The following is an 18,264-nucleotide window of genomic DNA, read 5'->3' on the forward strand; positions in this document are numbered from 1 at the left end:
ATTCTCTGGATTTCATCCATGTCTGTTGTTTTGTCCCCCTTTTCATTTCTGATTTTGCTAATTTGGATATTCTCTCTCTGCCATTTGGTTAGTTTGGATAAAGGTAGTCTATTTTGTTGATTTTCTCAAAGAATCAACTCTTTGCCCATTGATTCTTTGTATTGTTTTCTTTGTTTCTATTTTGTTAATTTCAGCTTTCAATTTGATTTCCTGTCATCTAGTCCCCCTGGGTGAGTTTGTTTCCTTTTGTTCTAGAGTTTTCAGGTGTTCTGTTAACTCACTAGTGTGGGATTTTTCCAGCTCCTTTATGTAGGCATTTAGTGCTATGAATTTTCCTCTTAACCTTGCTTTCATTGTGTTTCATAAATTTGGGTATGTTGTGTGGTCATTTTTATTGAATTTTAGGAAGTATTTAGTTTCTTTCTCTATTTCTTCCTTTACCCATTGATGATTCAAGTGAGCATTGTTTAATTTCCATTTGTGGGCTTTCTGAAATTAGTGTTGCTGTTGAATTCTAATTGTAAGCCATGGTGATCCAATAAAATACATGGGGTTATTCCAATATATTTGTATCTGTTGAGGGTTTCTTTTAACCTAGTATGTGGTCAGTTTATGAGAAGGTTCCATGAGGTGCTGAGAAGAAGGTATATTCTTTTATGTTTGAATGGTATGTTCTATAGATGTTCGTTAAGTCTATTTAAGTTGCAACATCTGCCAGTTCCCTTATTTATCTCTTAATTTTCTGTCTGGCAGACCTGTCCAGTGGTGAGAATGGGGTGTTGAAGTCTCCCACCATTAGTGTGTGCTGCTTAATGTGTGATTTATACTTTAATAGTGTTTCGTTTACATATGAGGGTGCCCTTGTATTTGGGGCATATATGTTCAGTATTGAGATTTCCTCTTGATGGATTTTTTTCTGTGATTAATACAAAATGTCTTTCTTTGTCTTTTTTGATTGATTTCAGTTTGAAGTCTATTTTGTTAGATATTAAGATTGCTACCCTAGCTTGTCTCTTAGGTCCATTTGATTGGAAATTTTTTTCCCACCCTTTTACTCTGAGACAATGTCTGTCTTTGATGTTGATGTGTGTTTCACAAGAAAGTGAAATCCATCCAGTAGAAGGATGGATTCTGTTTTTGTATCCAATCTCTAGACCTGTGTCTTTATAGGTAAGTTGAGTCATTTATATTAAGAGATATTAATGATTAGTGATTGCTAGTTCCTCTTAGTTTTTGTTGTTGGTGATATTATTTTGTGTGTTTTCCCCTTCTTTGGGATTTGTTGCTGTGAGTCATCTATTGTCTGTGTTTTTGTGGATGTAGCTAACAGCTTCTTTCACAACCAATGATAATAAAACATATTCATAACACATAGAGAAGAATCCCACATCAGTGAGTGGGATTTAGGAAAGTCCTATCTTGTAGGTCTTTGACCCATCGTGCTTTTCTCTTGAGAATGTGAGAGGATGCTACTCCTTTGTCTACATCCCTTTTTCTGCAGGGCCCAGGTAGACAGAGGGACAACATTCTCAGACCCTCAGGACTGGGAGTGAAAATTGAGGGAGGCATAATTATGGAGCACTCTGTGACAAGGGGGCCTTTTGCTGATTTTTTCTTTTCCTGGGAAATGGAGTAGATATTTCCTTCTGTGGGAGACTGCAAGCCAGACCTCCCAGTTGGGATGATACCCACTGGATTTGCCTTTTAAGCCCACATCAAAAAATCAATCAATCATTATGCATCCACAAATAGTTACTGTTTTTTTGTGGGCCTCCAAGAACACTGGGTAGCCAACAGCTTGACGCCCCTTTGTGCTGCTTGCTCCAGGATCTGCACTGGGCAGCAGTTTGCCATGAGCGAGATGAAGGTGGTCACAACCCTGTGTTTACTGCACTTTGAATTCTCTCTGGATCTCTCAGAGATCCATCAATATTCCCCAGCTGGTCTTCTGCTCCAAAAGGGGCATCCACTTCCACCTTAAGACACTGGGCTCTGGGAAATAGGTCTTTGGAGATCACGGCTTGGATAGCACAGGCTGTGGCTTTTCCAGGGACGTTGCTTTCTTAGATTGATTGTGGAGTCATCATGGATCCCAGCTTTTGGGGACTTAAAGATGTGAAAGCATTGGGACTGAAAGTCTTATTGAAGGCAGTCCCTTGTGAACACATGTGTCTAATGACTCAATGCCTGGACTCTGGAGCTCATTTCTTCACTCTACAAACATTTGCTGAACATCTGGCTGTCACAAGACGCTTCATTTATTTCTCATAACTCTATGTCTTTCTAAAAGAAACAAACAAAAAATTAGAATCATACATTCCAGGCCTTGGAAAACCTTAGTGAAGACAATGTCAGTGTTGTCTTAGATCTGTGGAGGAGGGATGTGAAGGAGGGATGGCTGGATAGAATGTGGCCCTTCATTGATGTGCATGTCTTTATCTGCCTTTGTGTGTATTTGGAATATAATGAAAAAAAGAAAAGTTGATTCAACTAAATCTGTACAAAATAAAGAATAATTGTAAAAGCAAACTCCCACCACCAAAGTGACAGAACAGGAACAGTGTCTTTACTGGTGTGACGTCTTTCTTGGGACGTCTCTGTGGGATTCTTGTCCTTCCTAATAGTGGTGTCTCATAGTCACACAGTGCTCTGGCCTTCACAGTATTTCTGGGGAAGGTGCTGCAGTAGGGAGAAAGGGAACTCCTTTTCTTAAGACATGACTGTGCAAAGGAGGACTTTTGGGGTGGAGGTCAGGGTGGTGTCCACATGACAACTGAGTGTATTTTCCTGCCAGTTGCTGCAGCAGCAGCTTGATGTCTATAGTTTAAGGTCTAAGGTCAGTAGGGGGTTCCAATCCAGGAATTAGCCACATAGGGAAGGAAGGACACTAAAATCTAGGATCACAGGCAGGAGCTAGGAATTCTATGCCTGAAACTTGGTAAAGGGTCTAGGGCAGCTGTACTCCATGGGTGTAGAATGACCCTTTTACATTGGTTGGCTAAGAAACACAGATGTTTTCATTATGGTTTATAACAATAGTAAAATGACAGTTTTTGGTTGGGGCCTCACCACAATACAAAGAACTGTATTAAAGTGTTACACGATTAGGAATATTGAGAACCACTGCTCTAGGGTGTCCTGGGTTATGTGCTATATACTTTCTTATTATCAATTCTTTTATACTTGAAAGAAGGCTACATCTTGGCAAATCTTCTCCAGGACACTTGCTAACTCCTATCAAGCCACATCAAGACACAGATCTCCTTGTAAACTCGAAGGTGAGATGCAAAGGTTCCTGTATAGTGTGCCTGTTGGCTATAAGCCTTAAGCAGCTAACTTGCCTTTTGGTCTTAGCACCCCACAGACCTCTCTGAACAAAAGTAGTAAGGATTCAGAAGTTATCACTCCGTGCTGACTGTCTAGTCATAACCACCATGTGCCTCTGGGTGGCACCTGAATCTAAATTTTATCATTTTAGATCTTCAGAACCTTGGCCATTGTGAGGTCAGGACAGGATGGAGGCAACCCTTCTCTGGTAGGAGAAAGCTGTGACTATATTTTAATACTGAGGAAAGGATCCTGAGAGACATTAATTTAGGAGGAACTTGAACTGAGGCTTCCTGACTCTGATGTATTTTGTTCAAAACTCCATCATTACTACCAGTTCTTTTTGAGTATGTGTATTAGTGGAAATAAAGCCAAGATCTCTGACTCAGATGTTTGGGTGTGATCTCTTGAACACTAGAGTATGTACTTGTTTATGTGTGTGTGTTGGAACCTCCTGGTGAGTTGAGTGGACACTGGAACTGGTGGCCATCACAGATGATCACAGATTCATCTTTCTGACTTTTCACACACACCCTGAGGGTGCCCTGTTCTTGGGCATGCGATGTCCATGTGTGGGTGGAATGTGCTGTGGGTGTGCAGAGAGTGCTGGCAAGAATGTCACTTTGCATGTGTCATGTAGGGGAATGCTCAGGACTGTGAACTTAGCCAGTCTTGCTCATTGCTTCCAGACAGTAGAATCGCTTTCTGGTCACACATTTCATCACATTTGGAATCCTGTGGTTAGACCATGTGTCCTTGGCTGGGTACCCAGCATTCTGTTCTGTGCTCTCAGTTTCCTTTGTTCTCAGCATGGCCAGCATGAGACTTTCTTTACTGCTTGAACATTCTGAGTACGTCGATTTGGGCTCATGTTCCTGCCCAGCTCTCCCTTGGTCAGGTACTGAGTATTCAGTCTGGTCTCTCCTGCCCTTCCTCAGAACCACTCTGTGCTATCCCAGCTAAGTAGAAGGACTAGGATGGAAGTCCTGGTTGCAGACAGTGGATTCAAGAGAAACCATTCTAGGAAGCAGGCCATGGCATACCATGGAAATCTGTCCATGGCATCATGGATTCTGATCCAGGAGCAGTTTCAAGGAACGTGGAATCATGACAAACCCTGTGTGTGACTCTGGGAACTTTATTGTTCAAAAGAGGAAAGATGAAGAAACTTGTGTGAAGGACAGTCAAGTAGAGAGAGACTACAGTTGAGATGTAGACAAAGCAACCAGGTGACGGTCATGTAAATACTGTGCCAGGCTCCACAATGACATCTCAATGATGTTCAAGTCCTAAGTTTGGAACACATGAAGGTTTCTTCATAATTCCAAAGAGCTGAGTACATTGTATTGAGAAAGAGATATTATGCCGGCAAAGCTACCTTGGATTTCTTAGTGGGCTTAATGATGTCACAAATGTCTTTACAAAAGGGAAAGAAATTAGAAGACAGGGGTTCAGAGGATGCTGGCTTTAAAGCAGGGTGACAGTCCAGTGCCAAGGAATGATGATTTAAAATGAAAGTGCAGGAGGACAACTATCTAGAGAACTCTCCAGAAACTTGGTTTTCTGCCATTTCAGACTTCTGAGATCCAGAACTGTAAGATAATGACATTCAGTTATTTCAGACCACCTAGGTTGTGACAGTTGATTATTGGTGCAATGAAAAATCATGTAGGGAAAATAAGAGAATAGAAAGATAAAAGGTAAGGAGAGGAGGCTGGAGGACAGAGAAGACTCGGGATCAGATGTGGGTAGTAAGAGACAGAAAGACAAATAGGAAATCTAGAATAAGGAGAAAGAGAGAAAGAGAGAGGGAGGAAGAGATAAAGGGGGGATCTGGAAAGAGAGAGAAACAGGGAGGAGAGAGAGAGAGAGAGAGAGAGAGAGAGAGAGAGAGAGAGAGAGAGAGAGAGAGAGAGAGGAGGGAGAGGCCAGGAGGCATGGGAGCAAAGGAATGAGGAAAAATGGAAAGATGAGCAGATAGAAAGCCAAATGGTGACAGGAACAGATGATATGATGTCAGGCAGCATGCTCATAGAGTCTGTCCTTGTCCCTACCAGAATTAGTGGATCTTCTTGAGATGCAGGTAGATCCCATTCTTGGATTTCAACACAAGTCGTGGTAAGGGGACTGGGACCCTGGTGCGATCTGGCAGCAGCTCAAAGCGGAGTAGGGTCAGGGCCACAACCACCTTCAGCTCATTCATAGCAAATTGTTTCCCAATGCAGTTCCTGGGTCAGAAAGGGACAATGAAACTCAATGACTTTTGACTTGAGTAGGGACGGGTCCCTGAAATAGCCAAGAACAGCATTCAGGGGCTACCTTCACAGGTCCAGTCTAATCTCTGTCATTACAGGCCATGCCCACTTCTTCTCCAGGCTGTGGCTCTCCTGACTTTGATTCAGCCTCTGTGTATTTCAAGGCTACTTTGACTCTAGTTCTTTTAGAGTTACGAAGTCTGTTAGGTCAGCATTCTAAGCATTAGAGTTCACACTTGTGAATTATTTACGAAGTTAATCATTGCTTAGTTTACTTCACCCAGAGAGATCTTGGGCATGGCTTTCATGGACTGGAGTCAGATTTCAGCAGGAAAGTTCCTAAGGGGGATCTGTTGGGGATCCTCAATCGGCGGTCCCATCTTCCTCCTAATTAGGGTACCTTTAGCTCCTTAATCAGCATGTTTAGCCTTCTAATTGTACTTCAGAAATGTCCCTTATTCTTACTTCAGTTTTCTGTCCTGGACTTCCCTGATCTCTCCGACTCTATCTCCACAAAGATCCTCTGTACCTCTATCAGGTAGGGCTACATTCAGAAGCCCAGCTGCAGCCAACCTTCAACTGGCTGGGTCTCCTCACCTCTTTTCTGCTCATCTCACTTCCTACTTCAGATCAAGTTGTTGATGTGTTGACAATGTCTCCTCTCCCTCAGACTGCATATTCCCTAAGCTCAGGCCAATGAGAAGCTGCCTCTCATTTCTTTGCTGATTTTCCCTTTCTTCCAGGGCACCCAAAGAATTATCAGTGTGATATTCAATGATAAGCCACAATCAGGGCATGTGATGATGTCAGGAACATGGAACATTTAGAAAACTGTTCAATGAATGAAGGCAAGAATGGAGGAAGAACATATTTTGACTTCAGATATACTTGTCTTTGTGGAATACAGTTTTGAGTTGGAGGCAAGGGTAGGAGAGTATCTTTCATTTCCTTTTTTTAAAATTTAGCATAACACCTGACACACAGGAACTCCTTAATAATTTATTTTAAATTCAAATAAACATTTTTATTTGGCTTCAATTGTAACTCATTTAAATTGAAGGAATAAATAATGGAATGTAATACAATGGAAATTAAGAAAAACTTCTGAGCAAAGCAAGGTGTGGTGGTCTGTATGTGGATCTCAGAACTTGGAAAGTTGAGGCAGAGGGATCATGAACTCCAGGCAAGCCTGAACCTCATTCAGAAAACTCCAGCATAATATGTCTTATTCCAACTTACGCTGAGTTACCCAGTACTCTGCTGTCTTCTAGTGTAAGTGTCATGATTCCCAGTGTGTGGATGGGGGAGCATCCAGCCTGGAGTACATCAAATGCTAGACAGCCTGTGTCTGGAAGAACAACTGACTTGAAGCCTGTTCTGTGAAATCTCATTTGCCACTTGAGTAATTCATTAAGTATAGGATCAGATAAACCTTCCGTGCTCCTCCTTTTAAAGCTAACAGTAAGTTGGGTTTCACGGGAGCCTTGAGGATTTTCCTAGACGCCATTAAAAAGCCTTCAACTTGTTCAGTAGCTATTTCAGGATGGTTTTAATATTTCACTCACCAAGAACCTTAACAAATGCTATGTGTTATAAAAAACAGAGGGTTTTCTCAAAAAAAAAAAAAAACAGTTTATTCTCCTATTGTTTAATGCTTTTCTTTTTTCTGAAGACAGTCTAAGTGTAATGTAAGGAATATATATTATCTGTCAAGGTTTGGCCTTGGGCAGTTACAAGAGGGATGTGCATATCGGCACTGAGTCTCTGGTTGTGCTGGGAGAGACTGCACAGGTGGAGTCCATGGATGTGGAATAAATGTTCCCTTAAAAGACTTTCTGTAACTCCATGAGCATCTGATGGAAAGTTGTCCAGGACTGACACCCAAGAAAAATTATCACTTTCCACAGTGATTCTAAAATTTGAGAAGTACCCAGGAAAGATACTTGGCCTGGCTTAAGTGCAGAAAAAGGCATGGCACTTAAGAGTCCTGAAACTTGAAAAGCTGGACGATGAAGTTAAATTCACAGGATAAAAATACCAACTTACAGTCCTTCCCCTAATATATGAGAGCATTTGCAAGTCTGTGGCATCCACTGACATATAAATTTTTCTGGCCAGTGGGAAGTGCAATGGGTCAAGGTCTTCACAGTGTTTCCTGCAATGCTACCCTCCTTATGTGTATAGACACATTCCCAAGAAGCTTTTCCCCCATACCCACCAATAGAATATACCTGGAGATGTCATGTATGCATGAGGTCAAAAACATCAAGGTATGCTGAAAATATCCCCACAGTATACATCAATGTACACAGGATGTCTCACCTTGCTCCTCCCGAGAAGGGCAGGAATGAATGGCTGTGTCGGGGAGAATCTGGTGCAAACCTGGAAGGGTCAAACACCTACAGGGACATGACACCTTTGTCAGGATAGGCAGAGGTTAAACTGCTGCTTTTATCCTACCAGGGGACAAGGTGCTAGAACTGGGGACAGCAGGGTTTGTCTGGAGGGATCCCCCCACCCACCTGTGGAGCCTCTTACCTCTGGGTTTGGCCACACCTTCGGGTTGTGGTGGAGTGCATAAATGGAGAGGATGACTGAGATACCTGTGGGGCAGAAAAGAATAGGGGAGATGGTGGGTGATACCCAGGATGTGAACCTTGGTTCCTGAGACAGTGGGGACATGCCTACACAAAAGGACATGGTTGCTAATAAACATCATCACTATGGGTAGATGTGGATGACTTGGAAATGAATTTGGGGTACAAATGAGGAGTATAAAAATAATGTTAAAGAAAGAGAAGCAAGAAAGACATAAAACCGAGTTTTTGGAGTGAATCAGCTTAGAACTTAGGTTTGATGAAGGATTTCTGCAACAATGCCAAAGAATTCAGTCCCCAATATGCCCCCCCCCCTGTTGTTTTAGTGTGGCTTTTTGGTGAGTTAATATTATTTCAGAAAGGAATTTTAGAACATCACTAAAGTAGTAACTTACGAAAGGAGTTTGACAGAATAAGGTGTGAGACAAAAAGTGATCTCTTGACATTGCAAGGGTCGATCTAGCATCTGGTCATCAGTTTATCTCTGCCATCAACCTGAGTGCTTCTCAGGGACTGGACCATATATGACATGGGATTTATTGATCTCCTTCATTTGCTTTGATCCATGAAAGAAACATGCTTCCCTAGACTCTGTCTGATTTTTTATCTATTGGGTACATCCCATCAAATAGCATTTGAGAGTTAAAGTCATAATACCATATTTAATAATTTCTAATACGTAATGTTTGGAAGATTGAGTCATGATATTTATATATATGTATGTAAAAATGTAAAATTATCAGTTAAACAAGCTTGAAGAAAAGGCCTATTCAATATTTGGGTTAAAAATTAGGGCTGCTGATTGGGCAATAGGTAATTTTCTGTGTTTGATGACATAGGTAAGTTGTGTCTTCAGCAAAAGGGTCTTACCATCATCAGCTTATGGAGACTAAACAATAGCCGTGGCAAGAGCCTGTAAGTCATTTTGTTTTTACTGATTTATATAAAAATACAAGTTCTTTATAGGTAAAATTTCTACAAATTATATCAAGGGTAGAGAATGACAAAAGATGTGACCATTAGAGTTGGAGAGAGAGATGAACTGGTGAAGAACTTGTAGAAACTTACAAACCTATGCTTGGTTTGCAGAACACATAAAAGCTGTGTGTAGTGGCACATATTTGTCCTTGAATGCTGGTGAGGTGGGGACAGGCACCCACTGGACATCCAGCCTAGCCTAATAGGTGACTTACAGATCAGTGAGAGACCTCCTGACCTCAAAAATATCAAGGTGGATGGTATCTGAGGAATGAAACTAATGTTGACCTTTGGCTTCCACTTGTATGTGTAAATGTGCAAGTGTGTTCTCAGCTACAACATGAAAACATACTTATGTGACAGTGAGGACATATGAAGGATAAGAATGGCAATGAAATTACATAGTGTTATCATCTGGATTGAGTCTAGAGTATAAGAATCAAAGAATGTCAGTGTTCCCAAACTGAATGGATGCATCATAAGAAGGATACAGATTCAATAGGAGTGTTATCTAGTGAAAAAGAGATACTTACAATTATTCATGCAAAGCATCAGAATTGGAGATACTTTTACCTTATAGAGGATAATTTAAGCTTATGTCCCACTTTGAAAAATGTACTTATGAGTTACAGTAATCTATTGCTAAAAAGGAAATGGGTACCCAGCAGGATTCAGGACTGTTAGAGCACACAGATTTCTGATCCGACCTTATCTCTGGAATGAATTTAGGTGAACAGGCCATGGAAACTCATACCTTTGGGTAAAGAGCGCCCATCAGGGAAGGTGACAGGTGTGCTGAGCTCTCTGACAACACCTGGGACAGGTGGGTAGAGCCTCATGGCCTCCTTGATGCACATGGTGGTGTAGGGCATTTGGTCAAGGTGATCCCTGAAACAAGGTCCATCCTGATGTTCAGGTAGACTGGAGACCAGTGGCTCCTCCCTACCCAAAGAATAAGGGTTCTTCTACCATTTGAACTCTTACCAGGTGATGGAGGATCCATCCCCCAGGAGGCTCTGAACTTCCTCCCTGCATTTCTGTTGGTGTTCAGGGTGTGTGGCCAGAGCATAGAAGATCCAGGAGAGTCCACTGGCTGTGGTGTCATGGCCCTCGAACATGAATGTGTCCACCTCAGCACGGATGTCCTTGTCAGACAAGCTATCCCCATTCTCTGTCTGAGGGAGGCAACAGGTGTCATCAGACTGTGCTTGTTCCTTGCTGTGTGCTCCCAGGCAGACTCTCTGTGATACACACTCACTCTTGCAAACAAGAGGATGTCCAGAAAATCCAAACGTCTCTTCTTCTTGACCTTTTCCAGCTCTCCCTCATCCTGCAGCTGATCCTTTCTCATCTTGATCACTCCATCTGTTCCAGAACATTAGTATCACATAGACCCCAGAGCTACAGTAACCCCATGTAACACCATGTGTCTCCTTGCCTGAAGCTATGTGCTATACATGGATCAGCAAGTAAGGAGTGGGCAGGTTTTGAAGACCAGTACCATCTGATGTAGACAAGGACCACGGGCCAAGGAAGCTCTGCTTGAGATGCTGGGTCGTATCTCACTAAAAGTAACCAATGTGATACCTATACAGTCCCTAAAATTCTGACATCCCAACTCAAACATTTGCAGTTTGAGAATATCTACATGTGTGTGACCCAGGCACTATAGGGCACTGAAGGGCCTAGATCTGCCTCAGAAGTCATCAGCAGCCCCTTTGAGCTAACCCTGGGCAAGGAGGGGAGACGTGAGCTACAGACTGAACCTGTATGATCGTGGGCAAGTTGACAGGCACGGTCAGCCAAGCGGCCATTGGAGGACAGACTGTAGATGGTGTCATTCTGATGAAAGATGTTCCTCACACGGGAATGAAATAAATTGTTCAGGTCCCCAATGGCCTGGATGTAGGTCTTATAATTTCTGAGGAAGAAGATATAGAACAGATTAGACTATGGAGAGATCTAACCTCCAGATAAATGAACTCTTGGATTTTCTGTATCATAGAGACAGGGAGCATTGAGGCACACCTTAATTCTGTTTTATAACCCTTGTAATTTTCAAGACTACAGAAGGTGACATGAATATGTAAGCATCCAGCTTAGGTAAGAATCACTGGTCTGTGGTTGGGTCAGGGTTGGATTGTGTAAGTAAATGATCTGTAATGGTCTCAGACTCTTGACTTTTTTGTGGAGGCAAGTATCCACGGTGCTTCACCTCCTGCATGTCAGATGAGGCCATCCCAGTAGGTGAGACCAAAGGCCTTAAAGTTCAAAGGTTGCCACTTACCCATCCACCTGGACACTACCCTTGTGGCTGAAGGCACACTTCATGATGGTGTCAAGGGTCATCAAGGAGATGTGTTGAAAGATCTCTATAGAGGAGTCCTGTGCAGCCAGCTGTTCCCATTTGTCCTGCAGTGAGAGGGGATCATTGACCTAATTTCCACAGAAGACTTGTGCTCATATACTGTACTGTTTCTGTATATTTTCAGATATGTGCTCTCTGTCCTTCAATTTAGATAATATATTATACAGATTGTAAATCAAATCTTGTAAATTATTTCAAAATTAAATTTAGAAACCTATAAGATAGGAAACAAGTTTCAAAAGTGTGCAACTAGTTAAGGTGTTTTATCTGACAAATGATGCTGTTTTCAGGGTAAATATGACGATGTGTCAGTATATGGAGAGCTGAGCCTGACCTGAGACAATGGCAGGACTTTCCATGTATAGAGCATAAGAAAGCCCAGGAAGCCACTCTCAGCACTTCAAACGGAACTACCAGTGACTTCAGTTACTATGTATTCATCAAAAGCTTGTGGAGAACAATTGAGTCACAGTTCAGAGTTCTGTTGGTAGTTTGTGGTATGTGGAGTTTGGGTATGACAGTGTGGATTTTGTGTCTGTTTACCTGTGAAATCACTCAAGTCCATGCAGAGGCACTGAGATCCAGAAAAACACTGACTCAGTATTGTCCTAGGAAGTGCCTCTGAAATTGAGGACGTGAATAGGTAATTGGAGTCTCTATCTATCAAGATGCTTTTGCCTTGGGCAATGAGCAAGTATGATCATATTTCATACCTGGAATATTTCTGTTCTGCCTATGTTGGAAGAACCTGTATTCATACTAGAATACACATGTGGAGATTGTGTAGGTGAAGAGACAGAGAGAGCAAAGAAGATTGAGGGGAGTGTGAGGAGTAAGAAGAAAGGAAGAAGATGATGATGATGGTGAAGCTGCGGTAGTCCCAGCAAGATTAGAAGCAGCCAGTGATGTAGAAAGGACAACAGAGCTGAGGGGAGTAGAGGAGAAGAAAATCAAATGAACTCACGAGCATCAGCTGGACAGAGTCAGCCATGGTTTTCACATAGGGCTTCAGAATGTCATAGTGGAAGGCTGGGGTCAGCATGCGCCGGTGCTGGAACCATGGCTGTCCATTCAGCAAGAGCAAACCATAGCCTGGGCCAGAGATGTGTGTACATGTGTGAGAGTTGGAATCAGAGAGCCCATTAGGTAATCTATGTGTATGTGTGTGAGTGTGTGTGTGTGCACGCACACATGCATTTGGTAGGGGAGAGGGCTCTATGGAGTGAAATTGAGAATGAGGACTAAGAATGGTAGAGTTCAGAACATGAATTTCCTTGCTTGTAGGACTGGCATACAGTTTGTGATGATTACAACTGTGAGATAAATATTGCAAAAGAATTGGGAATGGTGTGTAGATCAATGCAGGACACACACAATGGTTAGCTAGGACTGTTTGGAGCAGTGAAGGGTCAGAGGCCTACTTTCTACTTTTTGGGGGCCAGGGAGAGGAGGGCTAGATCAAGGCAATGGTAGCCTGTCACATTTTGTTCTCTGTGAAACAGAGTCACAGGTCTTGGACGCTCTAACTGGGGCCAGACCACGTTCTCCATGCAGACACACATACCAATCCAAGGAGCCAGCAATCTGTAGGCTCCATGCGCCTTTGGATCTGAAACAGAAACAAGAAATGGGATAAGTAAGGCTGCTCCGAGGCAGCTGTGGTTGAAGCCATGGGCTTCTGGGATCTTTTGAAAGCTTCTGTTGGCAGACTGTCCTGTGTCTCTGTCCATTTCCTCTCTCTGCTTCTAGCTTTGTCCTAACAGTCAGGTTTAGGAAGTCTGGATTCATGTAGCAGTAGCTGAATTCCTCCGGAGCACAGATGGTGAATTGGTGAGGAACAGGCTATGTGCCCATACTCAAAGAAAAGAACAGGTGTGACTGTGTTTGTGTGTGTGTGTGTGTGTGCACACGCGCACGTGTGCATGTGTGTGTATTACAGTAGATCATGAGTTAGTTATCCAGTGATTCCAGGCAGATAACAATTGAGATTTCAAACTCAAACCAAAATCCATTTGAGGTGTTCTTTTCGGACCTGGAACAATTTACATGAATTATCATCTTAATTTGATTAAAGAGCAAAGAAAGATAAAGACTTTTGACTAAAAACTTGAAATTTCAGTACTGAGTGGTGTTGACCATATTCTGGGTTGTCTCCTGGGAGAATGGTTGGTAGGGTATTCATGACAATGTTCTAGTACTATAGTGTTCTTCAATTTGACAGCCTTGCGCTAGTTACAAAGACGACAGCACGAATATTTCTGAATGATATAGACTCACCTGATCGTCCTAGAATCAACTTCATGTAGTCTGGGTCATAGATAGTAAAGTAAGCTTGGCTCCCCCATACCCAGCGAGGGAAGGCACTTGGGAAATTCTCCACAGCCTTCTTAATCAGCTGTAGCTCCTGATCACCATCGAACTCCTGTTGAGGGAAAAATAAAGAGGTGGGACTCTAGTTTAGTTTTTTTGGCCTGAAGACAAGAGCACAAGCACAGGAACATAGTTCTCCAGATGCAGCCAGGGTTTGTAACTTTTTGATGAACCATCTGTGCTATCACTCAGAGCTTTGCTACACCGGGGATTGGTCCTGAGCTGGAATTGACATGCTGTTGGGTGGATCCTCAGCTCTGCACGCAAGTAACACATCCCCATGTCCTTCTAAGAGCATTAATTGAAAATCCTTTGTTAATGCTTCTTCATGTATCCTACTTCTTGGTTCTGGTCCTTATTTCCTGGGTGACAGAGCAAAGGGTCAATACCTTCCATTCGTAATATTCAAGGTCTTGCACTATCTCCTTCCTGGGAGATCTCAGACACGTGTGCCTGTTTCTTGAACTGAGCACTGTGGTGTAGGAAAGTGATGGTGTGTTTATGAAAATTGCTTAGAGTATGGGTTGTGAAGGAGAATAGAGAACTAAACAGACCCCGAGGAAATTCTGACATTAGTTCCCTCATGTGAGGACACTACACAGCTTTATTCCTTTCTGTGCCATGATTTCAGGATTTTAGTTGTTATCCACCCATCCTGAATATTCATCTGGGGTAGGGAATCATCTGGGCCAGGTAACCGCTCATTCTTGTAGGTTAAATCTTCCTGTGCTTGACAGCTCCTGAGATGTGTACCATTGCCACACCAAGAACTCCATGGGATCAGACTTCCTTCTCACCAATGTCTGTGTTTCCAGGCAAGCTCTGAGCTTGGGAGAGAATAACCATGAGTGATTATGCAAGGAACCACTTAGAAGCTGTTTGAGAACAGCAGAGGCTGTTAAAGAAGAGGAGACTAGGTAGGCTCAACCACAGCCTTCATGTACAGGGCTCTCAGTACAGAGTTGGCTACAGCCAGACAGGTTGAACCACCCGAATTCTGGAATGTGTCTCAACCTGAGCTCTGTGTCTCACGAAGTATATGGACTTCTTATACAGTGAGCTTTGTCCTATGAACTTGATGGTCAGTCTCTGTACCTCCATCCTCCCTGCACCTCCATCCTCTCTGATCTCCCTCCCACCCTTTTCTTTCCATACCTTGTGTCCAAAGAACCAGTGAAAGGGTGGGGATGGGAACTGCTGGAAAGCCTTGAGTAGCCATTTCCTCTGCAGGTAGAACTGGACCGCTTTGAGCAGCAGCAGAAGCAAGCCGAGCACGGAGACCACTTGCAGGAAGCCAGAGATGCTGCCTGTGAGTCTGGTGGGGTTCAGAGCAGAGACACTCATGGTGCAGCCACTCCTGGGTCGCAGGCTCCCCTCACTCTCATGAGTCCTTCGACCTCCGGTATAAATCCTTTAGTGACTGCCTGTCTCTCAGTGGGAAGGAGAAAGGTTAAGGCAGACAGAGCTTGCTCTCACAGTGCAGCTGTTCAGTTAAGGTGAATGATTTACCGTGAGAGGCAGAGAAATGATTTGTCATCTTCAGTGGCCAAGGGCCAGACATGCACCCACTTTCCTGACTTTGTGTTAGTCAAAAACATTTATTTATTTGCTATTTATTTTTCTCTTCACCATATTTTTTGTATACATTTAAAGTGTACATGTGGTATTTTAACATATGAATACTGCGCATATTAGGTAGGCACAGTAATTATCACTTCCTTCATTATTCATCCATTCATTTTTCATCCAAAGTTTTATTTATTTTTTTTAAAAATCAAACAGTGTTTTCTGATGTAGGATTTACCTCCGTATGTTGTGAATATGATTGTTTAATAAAGAAAGCTGGCTTGAGCCTATGGCAGGTCATTGCAGAGGTAAGCAGGGAAGATGGAACTGATTGCTGGTAGAAAGAAGAGAGTGTAGAGAAAAGCCATGGAGCCACTGCCAGAGATAGACGTGCTTAAACTTTGCTTTTTAGGTCACGACCTCGTGGTGATGCACAGATTAATGGAGTGGGTTAAATTAAGATGCAAGAGTTAGCAAATAATAAGCTAAGGCTCATGGGCCAAGCAGTGATTTAATTAATATATTTTCTCTGTGATTATTTTGGGGCTGAGCAGCTGGAACCAACAAATGTCCTTCTTTCAATAAATTGGCACCCACATGGCCAACCGAAATCCACATAAAACCCGAGAAAGCTTTAAAGTAATTCTAGACACAAAAATACAGAGTTTGAGACAGCTTCTTGCTGTTTGCTGGTAGCATGCCACAGTTCCTTTGAGAGAGGTTTTCCTGATTCAGTGATAACAGGAAATGTTGCAGTTTTGAAATGCCAGCTTTATGTGCCTTGCTGCCAGTGCAACTCTAAGTCTTTCCCAAGAGGTTCAGCTATGGAGCATTTAAATGGGGTTTGTAAGCAGCGTCTTACAAACTGGTTAATGGCTTGACATAGAGCTGCTGATACTTAGAACTGAGGTAGGTGATGTATGTGGTTCAAAGGTAATGAACGGACCTCCTCCATCATATTGGACTGGGCTGAGCAAGCTGGAAGTGCCATATTTGACCTAGTAATGCCGCAGCTTAAGTTTTTAAGAAGCACTTGGCATTTTAAGCAGTGCCCCTGTACAGTAAAGAATTATAGATACACAATAGGACAAATTCAGACATAAAAGAACTCTGAACAAGTCACAGTGTCTAAAGAACGTACATAGGCTTGAGAGAGAAGAAAAAGAGTAAAGGGACAGTCAATGTAATATAAATAGATTAAAGGAGTAAAGATAATAAAATAAATATTAATAAGTAAAAAGTAATAGAGTAAGAAAAGTAAGAAAAAAGGCTCTTCTTTTGTTTCAACAAAGGAGGAGATCCTGTGGAATCATTAGAAACTAATGTGGTTTTATGGACCAAGAGCCCTTGAAAGGTTGCCACGAACACCCCCCAGAAATTACTCCACCCAACTGCTGACTTTGATGAACCTAGCATACAGGATATACCATGAAAGACTTGATTAACAGTGCCCCAGTCAACATGAAGTAGTCTAGAGAACTATGCCCAAATTTCCAAATATTGTTTATAATCATTTCTTTACATTTAAATGGGGAAAAGCTGTAAAGATTTGAATGGGTATGGATCTTGGTTTATTGATACAAATTTAAGGTCAATTTTGTTTTAATATATATATTAATATATATATATATATATTTGCTCTTGATTAAGGTATTGTGATTGTGAAGCTCATTTAAAAATGTAATGTATAATTAAGAAATATAGGTAAATAGAGAGTAATCTATAATAGTCAAGCTTGTAATCATGTTATTTAGGTTTCCTAGACATATAGAGATATAATTAAACTAGATAGGTGTTTTTCAAAGACCTACAGAATATGGCATTTAAATGTTTTAAGACCTTAGGACTTTTCATGACAATGAGACACATATGCTCCTGGCAGCACTAATCTTCTTCAAGAGGAAGATGAATGGGCATTGGAGAGGCTCCTTATGGAGTTGGTTAGCAATTTGGGGAAGAAACTGCTCTTTCCTGGACTGCTTGATGGTATGGTATGTGAACTGGACCCACAGAGAAATGACTGCTGAACTTGTCTAAAGGTGAGATGGTCCTTTGGGGTTCCTGCTACATGAAAGAGTCTGCCAGACATTTTGCAGAACACAGAAGAAAGTGACTGACAAACTGACAATATAGGTAGAACTGTCTTTTAAATTTTCTGCTTCATGGAAAATTCTGCTGGATACTATGGGTCCGTAGGCTGAAGATGGATGCCCCAATGGTACAGAAGAACTTTGGGTGACTATCCAGGCAGTGAAATGTCTCTGGCAATTCTAGAGTTTTGGAAGTTACTTACAATGCACTTCCTGTTAATGTAGGTAATATTATATCCTTGTGGAGTCTTTGATGGAGTTGAACAATTTATAGTTACAGTTTTCCTTAGTTGTGATAAAAGATAAAAAAGATATAAATATTGTAAGTGTAATTCATGCTTGATACCTGTTTTGTTATATGTAATTTTACTATGTTAAAGTTAAAACCTTACTTTTTATTTAAACAGAAAAGGGGAGGTGATATAAGATTTTATTCTGTATGCTGTGAATATGATTTGTTAATAAAAAAATCTGACTTGAGTTTACAGCAGGGCAGAACAGAGCTAGGCAAAAAAGACAGAATTGAATGCTGGGAGAAAGAAGGGCAGAGTAGAAAGCAGTCATGGAGCTGCTGCTTGTTGTAATATGAGCGGCGGGGCTGCGTCCCTGGCACCCGGCCGCCTGCATGGCTTATGCCCCAAAATAATTACACGGAAACTGTATTCTTTTGAACACTGCCTGGCCCATTAGTTCCAGCCTCTTATTGGCTAGCT

General features: G+C 42.0%; 1 protein-coding gene across 2 annotated transcripts; it reads right to left on the reverse strand.

Moving 5' to 3' along the window:
• Positions 1-4,872: 4,872 nt before the first annotated feature.
• Positions 4,873-15,239, reverse strand: LOC130883642 (cytochrome P450 4A10). 2 transcript variants are annotated; one of them, XM_057784274.1, is made up of 13 exons: positions 15,051-15,239; positions 13,803-13,947; positions 13,090-13,134; positions 12,490-12,617; positions 11,445-11,569; positions 10,924-11,078; positions 10,416-10,522; positions 10,142-10,332; positions 9,912-10,045; positions 8,121-8,185; positions 7,905-7,981; positions 5,382-5,555; positions 4,873-4,919 (listed from the first exon to the last, which is right to left on the reverse strand). In XM_057784274.1, exons 1-12 carry the CDS (start codon positions 15,237-15,239, stop codon positions 5,387-5,389), a joined length of 1,530 nt encoding a protein of 509 aa, XP_057640257.1. In that variant the 3' UTR covers positions 4,873-4,919; positions 5,382-5,386. The 2 variants fall into 2 exon arrangements, with proteins under 2 accessions (XP_057640257.1, XP_057640258.1); XM_057784275.1 differs by lacking the exons at positions 4,873-4,919; positions 13,090-13,134 and having other exon boundaries at positions 5,523-5,555; positions 7,905-7,964.
• Positions 15,240-18,264: the final 3,025 nt, after the last annotated feature.

Source organism: Chionomys nivalis, chromosome 11 (genome assembly GCF_950005125.1).
Source record: "Chionomys nivalis chromosome 11, mChiNiv1.1, whole genome shotgun sequence".
Lineage (NCBI taxonomy): Eukaryota > Metazoa > Chordata > Mammalia > Rodentia > Cricetidae > Chionomys > Chionomys nivalis.